The 18165-nt window shown below is 37.6% G+C and overlaps 1 protein-coding gene and 1 long non-coding RNA gene across 2 annotated transcripts; both read left to right on the top strand.

Moving 5' to 3' along the window:
* The first annotated feature begins 2637 nt into the window (after positions 1–2637).
* LOC120107322 lies at positions 2638–4264 on the top strand. Its single transcript, XR_005509173.1, has 2 exons — positions 2638–2854; positions 2986–4264. It is a non-coding gene; the product is annotated as an uncharacterized LOC120107322 (long non-coding RNA).
* A 9113-nt stretch (positions 4265–13377) lies between these two features.
* LOC120107325 lies at positions 13378–13998 on the top strand. Its single transcript, XM_039120558.1, has one exon. It carries the CDS (start codon positions 13482–13484, stop codon positions 13821–13823), a length of 342 nt encoding a protein of 113 aa, XP_038976486.1. The 5' UTR covers positions 13378–13481; the 3' UTR covers positions 13824–13998.
* Positions 13999–18165: the final 4167 nt, after the last annotated feature.

The raw sequence follows: 18165 nt of genomic DNA, 5'->3' as shown, positions 1-18165 counted from the left end.
GGATGCGGGTGCTGTGGTACAGGATGAGGACATCTATACCTTCTTTGAGCCAGAACTTCCATCCGAACCCGTAAATTCCTCAAGATCAAAATCAAATGATAGTAACAAGCAGTCAGATGACTGTAACAAGCCACCTCCTGACAAGAAGCTCACAGAGAAGCCATCAAACAGCTATAAGAACAGCTCAAGGACTTCAAGTCATAAGAATCAAAGGACTCTTCTCAGATCTGAAAGGAGAATGCCAACAAATCACAACACCTCAGTTGGATGGCGATCTCCTCAAGAGAGCTTGTCATGGCGTGAGGGATCCTCGGTGCTTGATCTCAAGGGAGACAACTACTTCTCTTGTGCGGTTGGTCGGAAGCGGTCAAATGCAAGGTATCTGCTTAACTCATCTGATGATGTGGTCTACTTCGTCAAGGAGTTGGCAGATGCAGCTTGTCAAGGTGTCCACTCAATGTCTAATCCAAATCATGCTGGTTAGATGTCATCAAATGGGCAGAGGTTAAGCTGAACATTTGGTAGAAGGAAATATAATTCCTCCAGTCTTCCGAGGCAATTTCCTGTTCTCTACAGAGCAGAGAGTATTTGAACTGTCTTACTGGGCTCAAAATGTTTGTTAAATCATGGAAAAAAATTATACATGATCCTTCATTGGAAGTACTGCATAAAAGATCTTGTATAGAATGGTGCTGCATTCTTATTGTGCCATGAAGACCTGCTGATGTAATTCTGAGTCCTAGGTATAGTATGCATGTGATGAAATGAAAGCTCAATTTGTGTATGCCTATTCTGCCAAAGTTGGTTGGCTCAATCATGTGTCGTCGCCTTCAGAATGCAATCGATACTTGTGCACATGTACATGCCTAAGAGGAGCTTTCAGAACAAGGTGTTTTATAAAGGAAGTTTATTTGAGCTTTAATAGGCCTATTGAATCTTATATCTAATAATTGCAATATTCGGGCTATACTATAGTGAGCTCCATGTTACTTGTATCATAGTGACGGACCTTGATCCAAGTTTTCATCACCAGGGGAAAATATTGTGTGATGAAATTGTTGGTGTTTGTTGTTTTCTTTCATGATCACTCAGACCAGATTATAGTCGTGTAAAGAAAATTGTAGCAGAATACAACAGAAGTGAAGATAGGAAATGATACAGGGGTATTATTATTTTATGAAGATTTTGTACTAAAACTGGTTATGGGTAACCAATATTATTTATACTGTTTGATTCTAATGATGGCAGGCTGAATTGACTGGCAAAGATCGTATTGTCTGCCCTAATTCCTTGTGTGTTCAACAGGTTATCCGCCATCCCATGATTGGGGGCAATCAAAATGATGGTGAAGCTGGATACTGCAAATTCTTAAAACTTTCACAGGAGAGTCGTTCTGTATCAAAAATCAAGAGAATTCTTGGCCAGATAAGGTTAACCTCTATTGATAATATTATGGTCCTACTTTCGGATTGTGTGAAATACTGCAAATGGGGTGCTTACTTTCTGAGTAAAATATTTTATTTTTGAGGGACATTCTAAGTAAAATATTTGAACATCCTTGACATGATCTTATTCAACCTTTCATCTTTCAGGAGACCCATATCATATTAGCCTGATTATTTGTACAATTGCATCGAGACACATCATATTAGCCTAATTACTTGTACAATTGCATCACTATGGCTAAGATTTATACTCAGTAATTTGGTATTCTTCTCAGTGCAAGAGACGATTGGCTTCGTGATTCTTCACATTTTGGATGGTCAACACTTGGCTCGTGGTGCCGACACAATTGATGCCACTGTGTTCGTTATTTTGAGGTTTGTTCTCTTCCAGTGAAGGTGGTATTTTGGGGGTTTATTTCTAGTCCATATAGTACTTCGAGTAATGTTCTAGGGAATTTGAGGTTGTTTGTTAGACATTTTATGATAGGGCAAGGGTTTTAAGTGACTACCGGTTTCCAGGTTGTTTGGTATCTCTCTTCCTTTTTTCTTTTTGTGAATTTGTTGTACCTCAATAAATGGTAGGTGCTTGTCAAACTCTGTTTCATTGGATGGATTTCTGAAGGTGGGGGAATATAAAGTGGGGTATTTGGGTGGATAAAGCATAATCAAAATACCTAGGCAACTTAGAAATATTACAAAGTGTATAATATGAAATTTTGAAATTTTAGATGATAGTCCACTCTCTAAGACAAATTTGGTAATTTTTTTCAAACGGCTGATGAAAATTTGCGGTCTAATCGAAGTTCCAATAGTGATAGCTTTTAACCATCCTTTTTCACAGTTTAGATGTTTTTCTTTTCACGCGTATTGCAACTCTGAAGGTGCTCAAACTGAGATATCACAGCAATTCTTTGCAGGCATGGCATTATGCGGGGCTAGTCATAAACATTAGGAAGATTCAAGCATCTTCTAGTCTTCCCTGTCCATTGGGAAGCTGTACTGAGTCTCTGCACGGACTGCAGGCCATGACATGTTATTCTGCATTTCTACTCCTTTTTAATATTTTGATCCAGCGGTTCTGCTTCATTGCACGGAGATATTGTGAAGATTGTGAATCCCAGCCTATAAACCCAAACTAGGCCTGATCCACTAGGCCGGCTTGGGAACGATCTGAAGGCCTGTTGAAGGTTCCGAGCAGGGCAGAGTCTTGCTCGAACATGAAGAGGACTTCTTCTCGGACTTTGCCGAAGGCTTGAAAATCCTAGCGTCCACTTTATATAAGGCCCTCCCAACATTCCTTCAAGCACCTACCACTGTCGTCTCCTTTCCCCTTCTTTCTTCTTGAGCGTCGTCTGCCTAAGATCGCTGTGCTCGCCGGAATTGTTGCCCCAACACTCACTGGAGTTGAGGTAAGGCCTAGGTCTATCTTCTACTTCCCTCCCCGCTGTGATGGGACTACTTACTGGCTGAGAAAAGTTCATGAGATATACAGGCATGGACCCCAACACCGATCTGACCAGTGTCAATCTTCTCATTATAGATAGAGAGGACACCCTCCATCCCTCCAACCTGCTCTGTACCCACTGCACTAGACCGGAGCACTTTGCCATCTGTAATCTGCGGCCAGTGATGGGTTATAGTAGCTTGGCATACGGCCCTCGTCAGTAGGTTACAATAGTTTGAAGTACGGTCCTCCCCAGTGAGTTACAGTAGCTTGCTATATGGCCCTCGCTATTGGATTGTAGTAGCTTAGCATACGACCCTGCCAACGGGTTATAATAGTTGGCATGATGTTGATTGCATATTTGTTACAGGTATAAGATGATTTTAGTGTTTAGTCTAAGAAAATTATATAAATTATGATACGGCAAAATGATAAATGATTTATGCATTTATAAAGTTAACATGACATATGATTTTGGTTATACATTGGGAACCATATTTATGTAATTTGCATGAATTATGCATGTACAATAGCATGATTAATTTATGATTATATTGTTATTATAAAATATTTATTTTTTTATGATAGTTGTCTTCTTTAAATGATTTATTGATGCATGTAAAAACTTATACTTGATTCGGTAATATAGTGAAAGATTTACTTACGGAGCTGTATAGTTTATATCTTTTTTTATTTTTCTTTTTTCAGATGAATAAAGTTACTAGGAATAAAAAATGGTTCAGGCTTGGAGTTCACATTAGTAAGCTTGGCGATTTTGTAAAAAAAAAAATAGTATTTTAATTGACTATGAATTTATAGTCGATGACTTTTAAAATTTTTTAGCTTATAGATTCTGGTATTTAAATTTGGATTTAGTCGCTCTGGATGTGTTTGATAGATGATGGAGTTGGATCATTGTGCTATACTTTATTTGTGATGGATTTGTGGGCTGATTACGATTGTGGGCTTCATCTTCTTGCAGGCCATATCTCTATGTAGCATGACCGTATTATGTCGCAAATTTTGGGCATGCCAGATTAAACTAACAGTGAACCCTGAGAGGTGTTTCCCAGGTATTTGACTCAGCTGATTCTAATTGGTGTGCCTACAGTTAATTCTGACAGTGAAAGTGCAATGGACGACTCTTGAAATTATCTTGAAAAATCAAGATTGAATTCCACTTAACCATCCTAATGGATAACTCTTGAAATTATGTTGAAAATTTTGGATTGAATTCCGTTTAATTGTGCTTGTAAACGAAGCCTCTTTCATCCCCATCCAGCAAGCAGGACTTGCTAACGCTTTATTTTAACCATTTCTTCTGGTTGTATGTATACATGTATGTATGTAGGTATGTATTAAGATTTAAGAAACATAAAATAAATATATGGATGTTAAGGTATTGCCACGTCTTTGCCTACCATGATAGGCAGGTGTGGAGGGAAATGCACGTACCACCAGAGCCACATTCTCACAGCTCCGTTGTCCTGCCGGCTATCTGAATAGTTTTGAGGCCTCGCGGTTCCCCCGGTTTGGGCTTCAGGAGCCATTTGTCGTCGGCCCCTAGGTGCAGCAACACCTCGTACTTTTCTCGTCTCAATAATTTTGAGGCATCATGTAACCTGTTTCTTCCGATTTTGGGTACTTATACAGGATCAAGGAACTCAAATAATACCTTCCGACTAGCCATTTTGGGTGAGGTCATGGGTTGTTACAAATGGTATCATAGCCGACTTGGCCCATAGCCTATGTAGACTAGGGGACACTGCAGCACTACATAGGCTATGGGCCGGATCGGCTCTGATACCATTTGTAGCAATCCAGAACTTCACCCAAAATGGCTAGCTGGAAGGTATTATTTGGGTTCCTTGATCTTGTATAAGTATCCAAGATCTATCCAGCGAATAACCGATGTGGGACTAAATACACGCTTGCATGGGTTCTCACAGTTTTCATTCCCATTCGAATCAAAAACTTTACAGACAGATGGAGGAGAAAAAGTCTTACGGACGGATGAAGAGAGACTCGACGAGGTAGAAACGATGGGGGCAGGCAGACAGCCTCAACTCTTCACACGCGTTTTCCCATTTTTTTTTTTATGTTTTTAAAGTTATAAGATAAATGGACAAAAATTAAAGCTGGCTCGTACGAATTTTTCTAATGCGCGTTTTAAAGGACTTTTGTTCATCCATTGGAATCAGACCAAGCTACTAATAAGAGTCTGAGAACCGTCGGCAGATGTTCTTAAAAATCTCTAAAAGATGGCGTTCGAGTGGAAATTCGAGGCACACATGGACCAGTATCGTTACATAAAGGAATCTCGGCATGAGGGCTTGACGCGATTCACGATGGAATTATGATTTTTCTAATGCGCGTTTTAAAGGATTTTTGTTCATCCATTGGAATCAGACCAAGCTACTAATAAGAATCTGAGAACCGTCGGCAGATGTTCTTAGAAATCTCTAAAAGATGGCGTTCGAGTGGAAATTCGAGGCACACATGGACCAGTATCGTTACATAAAGGAATCTCGGCATGAGGGCTTGACGCGATTCACGATGGAATTATGTTGTAAAACGCCAAAACTCTCATTTCACGTGCCAACATCTTAGGCAGGAGTTCTCAGGCATCATCATTACTGTCCAACGCACCCATGCATCAGTAGGCGCATCAACTATTTTCCTCGGGTGTGATGTCGAACAAGGTGGTGTTCTCCTTGGTTACGGTCTCGGCCCAAGTTTTTTTTTTGATAATACGTGAGGCCCAAAAAAAAGCCACCCAAATTTTATTGAGAACAAGAGATGTACATCATAAAAAGGCTACATACAATAAAAAAAAGAGTAAAAAGTGATTAAGCTAAAAATTCTGAAGTTGTAAAGTTAAAATTTGACGGTTGAATAGTAACCAGAATGTAATATGCTCCAATTAATCATATTTAACTTCTAAAAGGATATCTTATATAAGATACAGCTAGCTGGAACTTTCATCATATGCAATCAAGGCTGAACCATGCTCACAAGAAAAAATGGAATTTTTTGTTTAAGCAATCTGAAATGAGGATATTCTACAAAAAAAAATAAGTATAGAAATCCAACTAATCTAAAATTCGTCCACTGCTCTATTCAACTTCATTAGCCATCCACAATCTTAAAAACAATATTCTTTATTTTAGACCAAACTCTTTCCAGCTCCATCTGCATATTAAGATCGCATAGCCCTGGCTAGTTATTGGAATATCTAAGTCGCAATTGAGGCAATTGAAGATTTTTTATTTAGAAAAAAATCTGGAGTTCTACTCCTTCTAGCAGGTCCAACATATGGCATCAATCAGCATGAGAGTGGTGGACTGAGCACATTTTGTAAAATTGTTCAACCTTCAATCAATGCATAGATTTTCGCTAAAGTTTGAATCAAAGAGGTGGGTGAGAAAGGAGTAGTGATGGAGTAGGATCCCGCTTGGAGTAGATGGGAGGAAAGATGCAGGGAGTAGGAGTATGTGGCTGCTTCGTATACGATGTCTAATATCAGTTTTGAAATAACTAGAGGAACAAACTCTGCATGGCCGAGAAAAGAAAATATTGTGCGTCTTCAAAGATAACATCTGATTAGCATTATGGCCGTGATTATTTATTTATTTATTTTTGCTAAAAACGATAGTATCATACATAACGTGTACGGATACAGCACAAAAAAAAAAGGTCAAAAAGCAAAACATCATAGATGTTCGCTATGCTCCAAATAAGACTTGTGTTTCAATTTTCTGCTGGATCTATCCAATGGATTATGGATATACGTCTAAGCCTCAGCCATTTCACAACTTCCTCATGTTAACCTTTGGATAGAATGGCAAATCGACGAACCTTCGCATGCTATCATTTCAGATATGACAAATTCTTGCTAGAAGCATATGCTAAAATCACAGTTCTCTCCTCGATACGGGCGGGCACTGGGAAGAGTTTCCAAGTTCTAACCTCAATGACATCAACATTTTTTTCAACAAATGGATGTACTGATATTATTATGTGAAGCAAAACGACGAAAGGAAAAACTTGATGAGCTTTTTTTGAAAAATGAGTGGGGTAACCACTGATTATTTCATCTTAATATATATAATATATAACTTTGATAATCAAAAGAAAAAATGAAAAAATATATAAGAAAATTAGTTGCCCTATACATTGATTCGCTTTGCTAAATTGTTTATAAGTGAACTTGGATGTTCGACCCAGATTAATTTGGATTAAGCTATTGTCATGCTAGGGTATTATAGGTTTCTCCCTTGGTACTCCGATTCATGAACGTACCAGGCATGCAAGAAAACAATTTAGTGGCACTTCGACAGCTCAAGTTGTGGACCATTTGATAGGACAAGAGGAGCTGTTATATAATGAACTGCAACTTATCATTCATTAACATTATTGAACTTCTTGACACTAGCCCAATTAGACGATATCTAGGTTTAAATTCATGTCCACTCAGTCATATCCTTGTGTGCCTAGGTTTAAGGAATTTCCTACCATTCATAGTAGAGGAATGGTCTCACCAAGCATGTCATCCGCAATCCCTAATGCAGACCGTTAGGGCTTAACCTAGTTTCATGACAAGGATTTTTTTTTTTTTTTTTTTTTGCTACAACAGATGACTCATACAAGTCTAGAATGAATACATCCAAACAAAGTCCAAAATTAGCAAGTCTCGGAGCGCTTTAGGCAACTCCCTCTCGCCAATCCAGAGAACTCGCCCAGGGTGACTTGCTACAAACGATGCCACCTAATCCGCAACTCCATTAGCCTCTCTATAGACATGCTTGGCCTAAAAGGCAATGTCTCCACTTGCCATGCCCCAAATATTCCGGAGCACTGGATGACAGCCATCCATGCCATCGGTGCATCTCTAGATCCAGCTGATCATCGTAGTTGAGTCATCTTATAGCAGGACTGTGTTGGCCCGCAATACACGCCGGGCTTAACACGAATTAGTCCAAGCTATCCTCAGCTCCGCTCCAGGGACAGAAATATCAAAAATCTCTATAGATTTGCCTAGTATCGTTAGTAATTATTACTTGTACAGATGATAGCTATATGAATCCATGAAGATGTATTGAAGTGATAACCCTGTTCGAGTACAGGCTATCAAGGAGAGGGTTAATAATTTTGGACCTCGAACATCAGCTCTCAACCACGCCTAACCTTAATGTGTCTCGTCCAGTCAAACAAAATTCAAGTGATTTGGGCACAGCGATTCCTTATTTGCTTTTCTAGAAAGTCATGCCATTTTTTCATAAGACATGCTAAATGACATTATTTAAAAAAAAGTTTGTACGTGAGAATGAGAAAGTCTAAGGTGGGACTCCCTCATATTTTCCAAATAGCAGCTTGCCGTATTGTTTAGGTTTGCTTGATGTCATTTTATTCAGAGAATGAGAGAGATCCAATCCAAAATGTGTAAAGTTTATTCCCATGCACAAGGTTGCTGCTATGGTGGCATCCAAAAAAGATTAAGGCCCTGTTTGGGGGAGCTTTTGGAGCTTTCTGGCCCTCCAAAAGTACTTTTAGATGAAAAACTGTGTTTGGTAAATTTTTCAAAAAGCTGTTTCAGCTTTTGCGGGAAGCTGAAAACAGCTTTTAGGAGGAAGCTCCAATTTGAAGCTTTTGGAAGTAAGCTGTTTCAGCTTTTTCGGAAAGCTGTATTTTTGACAAAAATACCCATATTAAAATAACATAATTACATAGTTTGTCCCTTTATAAACCTAAAAATCTGCTGTAGCCAAGAACCCTAGCCGTCAGACTCCCTTCCGTAAGAAAAGGTATTTTTCTTTTCAATTTTTGTATGCATCTCTTGAACCATATTTTAGAAGAAAAATTTTTTAATCCTTTTCCATACCTTCCAAAATCAATCTATTGTTTTTTTTTTTATCATCAACCTCGCGGCCCGCGCTGAGGTTCTCCTCGAGCGTGGACCACGAAGAAGAGCCCCTGGACCGCAGAAAATTATTTTATGGGAAATTATTATGGAAAATTATTTTATACTAATAATTATAATATTTTATACCTTTATTTTTTATTATACTATAAATATAATATCATATTATATTATATCATAATACATTAATATGTTATATTAAATAATTTAATATTATGTTATATTATGGAAAATTAATTTATACTAATAATTATAATATTTTATACCTTTATTTTTGTATTATACTATAAATATAATATCATATTATATTATATCATAATACATTAATATGTTATGTTAAATAATTTAATATTATGTTATATTATAGAAAATTAATTTATACTAATAATTATAATATTTTATACCTTTATTATTGTATTATACTATAAATATTATATTATATTACATTACATTATAATACATTAATATGTTATTTTAAATAATTTAATATTATGTTATATTATGGAAAATTAATTTATAATAATAATTATAATATTTTATACCTTTATTATTGTATTATACTATAAATATTGTATTATATTACATTACATTATAATACATTAATATGTTATTTTAAATAATTTAATATTATGTTATATTATGAGAAATTAATTTATACTAATAATTATAATAATTTATACTTTTATTATTGTATTATACTATAAATATAATATATATTACATTATATCATAATACATTAATATGTTATGTTAAATAATTTAATATTATGTTATATTACCAAATATTAATTTACTCTAATAATTATATTACTATTATGCTATATTAACATAATATTATTTTATATTACAATAATATTATACTATATCGTATATTTATGTATTAATTTATGTTATGTTTTATTATGTTATGTTGTATAATACTATGCAATGTCCTTTATGGTAATTTTGTCATACAAAAGTACTTTCTCAGTTTGTTTACCAAACACAAAACAAAGTACCACAGCACTTTACGAATGTAGTTACCAAACAGCAAACAGCTTTTTATAACAGCTCTACTTCAGATAGCTCTACTTCCAACAGCTCTACTTCCAACAGCTCTACTACCAACAGCTCTCCCAAACAGGGCCTAAATGTAAGTAGCCTCGCTCCCTCATGTAAAAAATTTATTTCCATATTTTGAGCATATGACATTCAAATCATAACAAAGCAACTTAATTATATTATACCTCTCCACTCGATCCAAATATTTATATTAAAAAAATATTTATTCTTTTTATTAAAAAATAAAAGTATACCAGCAAAACAACACAAATGTCCAAAATACAGGAACAAAGACAAAAAGAAAAAAAGAAGAAAAAAGCAAAGAAAAAGGAAAATAGATGGAAGTAGCAACAACATATCAACCAATATTAACCAAATAAAAAAAAACTTAATTTTTAACTTGACAACATCCAAGTATCAAGAAGTCCTATTCTTAAGCAAAAAGAGCACGGAGTTTAGTATATCCACTTCAAACTCAAGATGATCGTTAAAACCTGTTATTTCGAAGGCACCTTGTGGACTGGAGATGGGGAGCTGCCTTTGGCACTCCGAGATATCCTATTTTTTGACTTTATTGGGTGTATCCGTACCCATCAGGTATAATCCACCCGTATTAGCAAAAAAAAAAAAAACTTGTTATTTCTTTGCAGCCACAAAACAAACATGTTACTGCACATAAACTGGCCATCCCAATTACCACTCCTTTTTGCTGGAGTTCTAATTTAAAGAAGATTTATTGTTTTAAAAAAATAATGTAATTTTATCTTCTAAATTTTAGTCGGTTTAAATACTTTAAAATATTTTTTTGTTAGATGCCTCTTTCAGAAGAGTTATAACTTTTCGAAAGAGATTAATATTGGCTTTTTCCAAAGAGAAACAATGTTTCGGAAACATCACGTAATTTCGGAACCATTGTGTCTCTTCGGTATAGAATCTATAAATAGACTCCGTCGAATATACCTAAAAATGCCACTCTTTTCTCTGTTTTGAGACTATTTCTGAGATAGAAACTCTACTTTCATTGCGTACTCTCTTCTTTTCCATCTTTCTTTTTTCACTTTTTCTTTCTTTTCTAGGCAGCTAAAGGAATCTTTCTTGCTTGTTAGAGGATAATGGAGCTGAGTTGAGTTGTTGTACCTTAAAAACAAAATTGCCGTACACCCACATGTAGAGGACGAATCACATTCTTTAAGAAATATACTTCACACACCTTGATATAGGTAAGATCTTTTCAATCTTCTACTTTTTTTTCAGAAGTTTGTTTGTTTTATTTTTTCTAAAATTATAAAAACAACAATATAATAATTTCTAGGTATAATCCTCCAACACTTTCCAAATTTCATAACTAGAAGAATGAGTTTCTCCAACAATCTTTACTAAGAATTTATCAAAAGCACTCTCCATATGACACAAGTAGACCAAAAACTCAAGGATTCAAGCGCTTGGACTTATGTAATATTTATAGTGTAAGTGGGCCATTCTCTTTATCTCAAAAAGAATTTAAGAAAGAGGAACTACTAGCTAGCCAATCCCATTAACATGCCTTATACAATACTTAGAAACCTGAAGTTCTGATTGCTAGGCAGAAGGACATGACCATATATTGGAATAAACCCCAAATCATTTCTTTCTAAAATTCTCAATGATAAAAAGTTTCCCTTTGCTTGACAAGGCAACGAATACTTCAGTTTTAAAAGTACCAAGTTACATACAAAATGTGTACACTCTAAATTCACTTTACGGTCGCTGTAGGCTGAGTTCCTCCCACGGGCTTATAGATTTGTAGATAATCACTTTTCCATGATGTTATGGTCAATTTATGAACAAATTTTTTTACTCAAAAAAAAGTATATCTTCTTATGAGATCCGGCGCGTTAATGCTGGTATGATCGCACCCAAAATCATATATCTTCTTCTCAGCTAATAAACTTAATTTGGTGGCTGGCTATATGGTCGGTTAACCGCATTAGCCTTCATTTACATCCAAAAAAAAATGATATCTCACAATTTATTATTAATTAATTGCAGCCAGGCCATTGTGAAATAAAAGATTTTATTGCCCATATAACACAAACCACACCCCTTCAAAGTCAGCCTTACGGATGGCCTATTGACATGATCGAGGCAGTGTTGATAGCAACAAACGGCTATCGTTTTGATTGGTGCAGACTTAGCAAGATTAAGACAACATTAACAAAAGGACACAATGTTGGAGATTCCAAATACTTATCCATGCGGAATATTTTAGGGATCACCTCTCGTCTCATCTCACCGCACCGCGAGAAAGTCCAAAAATAGCAGTTGCTATCGGGATCGCTAACATGCCAGTTTTGTCAAAACTCAGACCAACAAACCCATCAAAAGCTCGAGAAAGCGTATTGATCATTCATCATCCCTCAATTTTGCTCACAAACCTACCCGGCTCCTGTCTCTATCTATATATAATTGCCGATATTTTTTGCAACCTGAGTTAGATTCTTATCCGCTGATGGATTGGGCAATAAGGGATTGAGTACTTTAGATTGGTGGATCAGACTGGGATACCGTCATTAACTAATACTTGGCCAAAGTATATATATATATATACAGCTTTTATAGGGACCAAAATCGAAACCAAACTCCAGAGCCTTACACTAAATTCAGGCCAATTAAACATATATTTAGAGAGGCTAATGGAGTTGCAGATTGAGTGGCTGCCTATGTGGCCAGCCATTTCGAGAATACCAAGTGAGTCGGATAAGGAGAGTTGTCTCGGACACTTCGTGATTTTTTGTTTTCTGACTTTATTGGATACATTCGTACACGTAATGTATAAAATATTTATTTTAGTATATAAAAAAAAAATCCTTACACTAAATGCTTTGTCCTCCTCGGTGCATCAGTCCTACAAGTTAAGCTTGCGGATAAGCTTTGACATAATTAGGTGGTCCCGAAGGAGTAAAGAAAAGCCAACCCCATATATATAGCTAGGCGATGGCGACCCCTCCCTTCTCTTCTTTACTCTTGCTTCTATCATTTGCTCTTCTCAATTGATGTTATTACAATATCTTATCTCGAAGAAGCCCCTTGCATGCAAACACGCGTCATCGCTTGGTTCGACGCAAATGAGCATGACCCCCACGGTTCTTCCATCTTACCTTACCGTCCTCCATTCCATGGTGGGTAGCTCTTTTCTTATTGGATGAGAACTCTCTTTTTGATGTTGTTTTTTTAGCTACTTAGTAGCACCTCATTATACCTTCCTTCTTACACATCTTATTCCCCTTCTCCTCATCTTTATTTAAGTAATCAATCAAACAAACGGCCAACTAATGGATCTATGTGCTCTAACCCATCTTAAGTGTCATGAGGGACGACTTATTTTATCGTGTAAAGATGCTGCCACCTACACTTCCAATTATTTTAAGGTCCTTTATAAATGTCCGTATAGGACATATGGGACACGTGGCCCGGCAAAATTGGTCCACACCACATGGAGGGCCAATGTCACGCATGCTTCTCCACCATAAGCATAAGGGCGTTTTATACGATAGCCGAAGCTGGCCCCAAGCGGCTATAAATTCCCCACCACCCCACGCGCCACCCCCTCTCTTCCAGTAGAGGCGGGAGCTCGCCAAATAATTGGTGGTGCAATGGAAGAGCTTTACGAGGCGGACGTGATGTGGCCGGACAACTACGACCGTCCGATGGGTGCATCCAACGGCTATACGTCGCCCAAGAGGACGAGGGAGAGGGCGTCGTCCGCGGCGCCGGTGGAGATACCGAGGGCGCGGCGGAGGCAGGCGGGGGAGAGCTTGGGGGAGGAGGAGGGACCTGCGGAGCTGATCCCACCGCACGTTCTGGTGTCCCGCAGCAGGACGGTGGGCAAGGTGGCGTTCTCGGTGTGCTCAGGGCAGGGGCGGACGCTCAAGGGCCGGGATTTGAGCCACGTCCGCGACTCCGTCCTCCGGATGACAGGCTTCCTCGAGGGATAGAGCTCGCCGCGAGAGTCCAGACCGCAATGAGAGAGAGAGAGAGAGAGAGAGAGAGAGAGAGAGCGGGCCAACAAAAATAAGAGTGGAGAGCTCTATTTTCGGTGTGCAAACTTATTCAAGTACTGTATAGTAAAGTAAACCAAATTAATGGATAAAATATTCTTTTAAAAAAAAATGCTTCCCCTTTTTTTAAGTCAGAGCTTTTGCTTCTTCTTTTTTTAACGAAATGGAAGGGGAAGCAGCCCTCTCTAGCCTTTCTCGAGGAAAAGGGAATAATTCAAACCTTTATTTTCCGCGATATTTTACTATTTCTGATGACTTTGTGGTGTACATCCTGATTCCAAACATTTATCTACCATTCTGCAACACACTGGTAGTGGATGAGAACAAGATCATTCTGGTTTAAACTTGGACCGCGAACGATTCGAACTCTTTTAACTTGTTGTCACCCGTGATGGGCTTGCATTCCGGTAGAAAAGTTATCCTGGATATATATCATCGAGGTCTTTAGCTTTTGCAATGGAGGAAAGTTATATTTTTTTGTTTTTTTGATGAAAAAGGAGGCAAAGCCATCCGGCCCATTAGGAAAAGGAGTATTTGTGGAAACTAATTATAAAGAATTTACAAAAAATAAATAAATATAAATAATAATTTTTTTTAAATAAAAGTAGGCTCATTGGTCGACTCAGCGGTAATTATTGATTGAATCTAGCAGAGTGTGGGTGGGGTGGGCGACAGCCACCTACTGCTCAGGGATATTCGGACGATGGTGAGTAGGAGATGGCTTTTCAGGCAAAGTATGTATTCCGTGAAGCTAACGGGGCAGTAGATTAGGTAGCCTTCTTTGTAGCTAAACATTTCGGAAAAATCTTTTAACCGGAAAAAAGAGAATTATCCGATGCACTCCGGAACTTATTATCTTTTGATCTTTTTAGATGTATTTGTACCTGTCGTGTATGATACATCTATTTTAGCAAAAAAAAAAATAAATAATTTTATAAGTGATTTAAAAAAATTTTATATTTTTATTGTGCAACTATATAAGTCCTGTATCTTGGTGTGCCAGTTTCTTCTTTAAAAAAGATAGAAGAGTTACAGGAAGTTATGGAGAAGGTTTATAGGGAGTTTGATGCATGGTTCTCTGCTTAGTGTTGTTTGAAAAGCCTTCCCCCGCCGAACTTCTGGTCGTGGAGACGGGCCGGTTGATAGGAAAACGTCGACATCGTGCCACTGAGAGCTCAGGTCCGGTAGGCCACAAAGCCAAATGGAGGATTTAACGTGTAGCAGTGTGGCATGTTTGTCTAGGTTTGGCGTTGGCGCTTGGTCCCAGTTTCTGACGCTGGTCCTAGTCGCTGTTCACTTTGCTTGCCTGATTGGGGGGGCAGAGAGATGGAGACATGGCCTCGAATAAATAAGGGAAGGACATGATACCAAGTTACCGCAGCTCTGAAGTCCCAAAAGCACTAAAATTTTGTGCTGAAAAGCAAATGAAAGGCTGCTGCGTTGGCCACTAATTGCATGAAACTTGGCATTATCTGGTGACTCCAACTGAGGTTGAACGAGAATATGGCAAAATCGTGTCATTTTGGCATTGCTTTGCAGCCTTGTTATAACTCAGAAGATTGTCGACCATGACGGACTAACTAACGTTTGCCGTTCAATGGGTCGTCATCAATTATTATTATTTGTAGGACAGGCTGCTGCTTAATCCATTACCATTGATGATCGAGAGAAATTTGGGTTGGGCTTTGCCAATTTGGTATGGATGATCAAGAAGATCAAATATTATAACTAAGCTGGATATCACAAACTCTTATTCATTCAAATGAGTAACAGGCAAGTAAATAAAGAATTATTATGGTATTATTCACCTATTCAATTATTTAGTATGAGGCCAATTAGGTGCAAAGTGCGAATATGCAAATGATGGGAACCTCATCAATTGTCATCTTGAGTAGATGCGTCCCCCTTGACTCTATAGTACGCCTTTTGTCCCATCAGAGTAATAGTTCTCAGAGGAGAGGACAAGACAAGCTAGCGAACGACAAAACAACATTGATGGACATGAACGATATTTCCATTTTGAACCATTATTCTAGATTAAAAAAAATTAATATCCTAATTCGAATTATTATCTTCCTTCCCTTACTGATTTTAATCTTGAAATATTGAACATGAATATCAATCTTAACTAATGTGAATTGGTGCTTGAGCAAGTGATCAGACTACTCTACCTATCCAACTAGGAATTCTTAGTTTGATTCTTGGAAGGTGCATTCCATAAATTCTAGACTTAATTTTTTTTTAATATGAATAGGTCTCCCTTTCTTTCTCTTTTTGAAAGGAAAAAAAAAGTAACCTATCCCCTTTTTCTCTATTTTTTAAGGAACCAATCGTTACTTTTTAGGAACTAATCAAGTTTACGTGTTAAGACTATTTGGGACAACCATGATCGCTTATGGAAGCTACATGTTGCTTTGATGTTATTATAGGTTAATCATAGAGGCTATTGTTGTAAAATAAAAAGATTTATGTAGTAGAAGAAAGAGTGATTGATATTCAATTTGAAATTAAGATTAGATAGAATGTCGCCAATTATGGCCACTTGCTAGGTTTGTGGTGTATTGCTAGTTCTTAAATCCTTGGATAATTTTTGACAAAAAAGGAATGTAATCAAAATTATTCGTGTGCCTTAAGCATTAAAATAGTTGATTTATTCAGCTACCTACGAGACGCCAAGACAAGGGAAGATGAAAAGGTAGAGTGTTAAATTGCATTTTACTTCCTCTAAAATATCGAACCAAAGGACAAAAATCACCTCTTTTGATTATTAACTGATTTCATGCAAGAATTGCATGTATAGCATCCATCATAAAATAACCACCGGCTTTCTGATATTATTAACATAGCAATAGAAATGGATGTAACAAACTATGGAGGGATGGAGGTCCCTATAAACTTCTACTATACTGATTAATTATGATGATTGAAGGATGGCAACTTTGTCCTCTTCAGCTACAGCTTCTGTTCATCATTTCATGTCTTCCTGCAGATTGTATTATATTATGCTACAGAGAAGGTACCGAACGTGGTATGCAAATTGATGGTGGAAAATCGGTTGTTTCTTGTGTCAAAGGCTTTCTCAAGTTTTCCTAAAATTTGGAGCTTGTGGCCATTCTAGATTCTGGTATTTTTTTTGTTAAAATCTTTGTGAAATTGCTTGGAACATTCTGGCAATAAATGCTTCTGTTTATTGGTTTGGATGAGGTTTTTTTCTTTACCGATCATCAGACACTTAGTTCGGAACTATTTAACCTCTTTTTCTTGTATCAGTTCCTCTTCTCTTGACAATATAACTCATCTATATTGTAAATATGATTAATCTTCAATAAAAGCCAGGTGGCTCCTTTCTGCCTCCCCTTTCCATCATCAAAATTATGCATTTGTGACTCTTGATTTGCAGCATAACACAGCATCTAATGTCGTTTCTACGAGAAGAAGAATGAAAGGAAATGCAAAGTTTTCAGCATGAACACATATCAAAAATAACTCGTCCAAAAAATGGATGAACTGAGCGGTGTTGATAGATGGGGACCTACGAACTTGTATTAAGCCGGATGGTTTCAGTGCCGGCATTCGCCCGTCTCCTCTCATCCGATGACTGTAGAAGGAAAACAACAAAAGCAGAGAGAATAATTCACAACCGATGATGCAAGAATCACATTTATGGGAAGGAGAAGTACTCCATCGCGTGCTCTCCATGCATCAACCGCGTCTTCCCTTCAAAATGAGTACTGCAGTCCCTATCTCACATTCAATCATTGCAAGCAAGGTCATTTTCCTTTAAAAGGGCTAAGAAGGGTTCCTGCATGTGGACCGTAGGTTCCTGTGGACCGTACGCTTCTACCTGAGCTAGAAGACGTCCAAGTGTGCGGTGTTGGGTTGCTGCAAAGCTGTGCCATGGAGTAAGCGTGCGTGCATACACCATGTCCTTCTGTGGTTGCTTGTTTTCTTATATTGCCATTGGGTGAATGTCGCTTGAGAAACGGGAAGGAGACTTTGAGGAGGCAATAGAGTTTGGAACACGAAAACAGTGAGCAGTTGGCACCTAACGAGATGGGCTCTGAAGACTGCTCCCGGCGTCCGAGATTCCTTTGGGCGGTGTCGGAAGGCTGAAGGGATCGCGGCCGGGGCAGGGGCCGTGGGGTGCGCCGACTCGGACGAGCCACTTGGTTGCCACACAAACATATTTTTAGTTCTCATTAGCCTCCTGAGTTCTTATGAATACTGCTGGACCTGCCAAATATCTTCAGTTCTCATTCTCACTTTGCTTAAAATAATT

The sequence above is a fragment of the Phoenix dactylifera genome, unplaced genomic scaffold, assembly GCF_009389715.1.
Source record: "Phoenix dactylifera cultivar Barhee BC4 unplaced genomic scaffold, palm_55x_up_171113_PBpolish2nd_filt_p 000824F, whole genome shotgun sequence".
Taxonomy (NCBI): domain Eukaryota; kingdom Viridiplantae; phylum Streptophyta; class Magnoliopsida; order Arecales; family Arecaceae; genus Phoenix; species Phoenix dactylifera.
The sequence above is the reverse complement of the archived record's forward strand: the minus strand, read 5'-3'. Positions and strand labels throughout refer to the sequence as shown.

Excerpts from the sequence above, each read along its gene's own strand:
- LOC120107325 (XM_039120558.1), top strand. The coding sequence starts at position 13,482 with ATGGAAGAGCTTTACGAGGCGGACGTGATGTGGCCGGACAACTACGAC.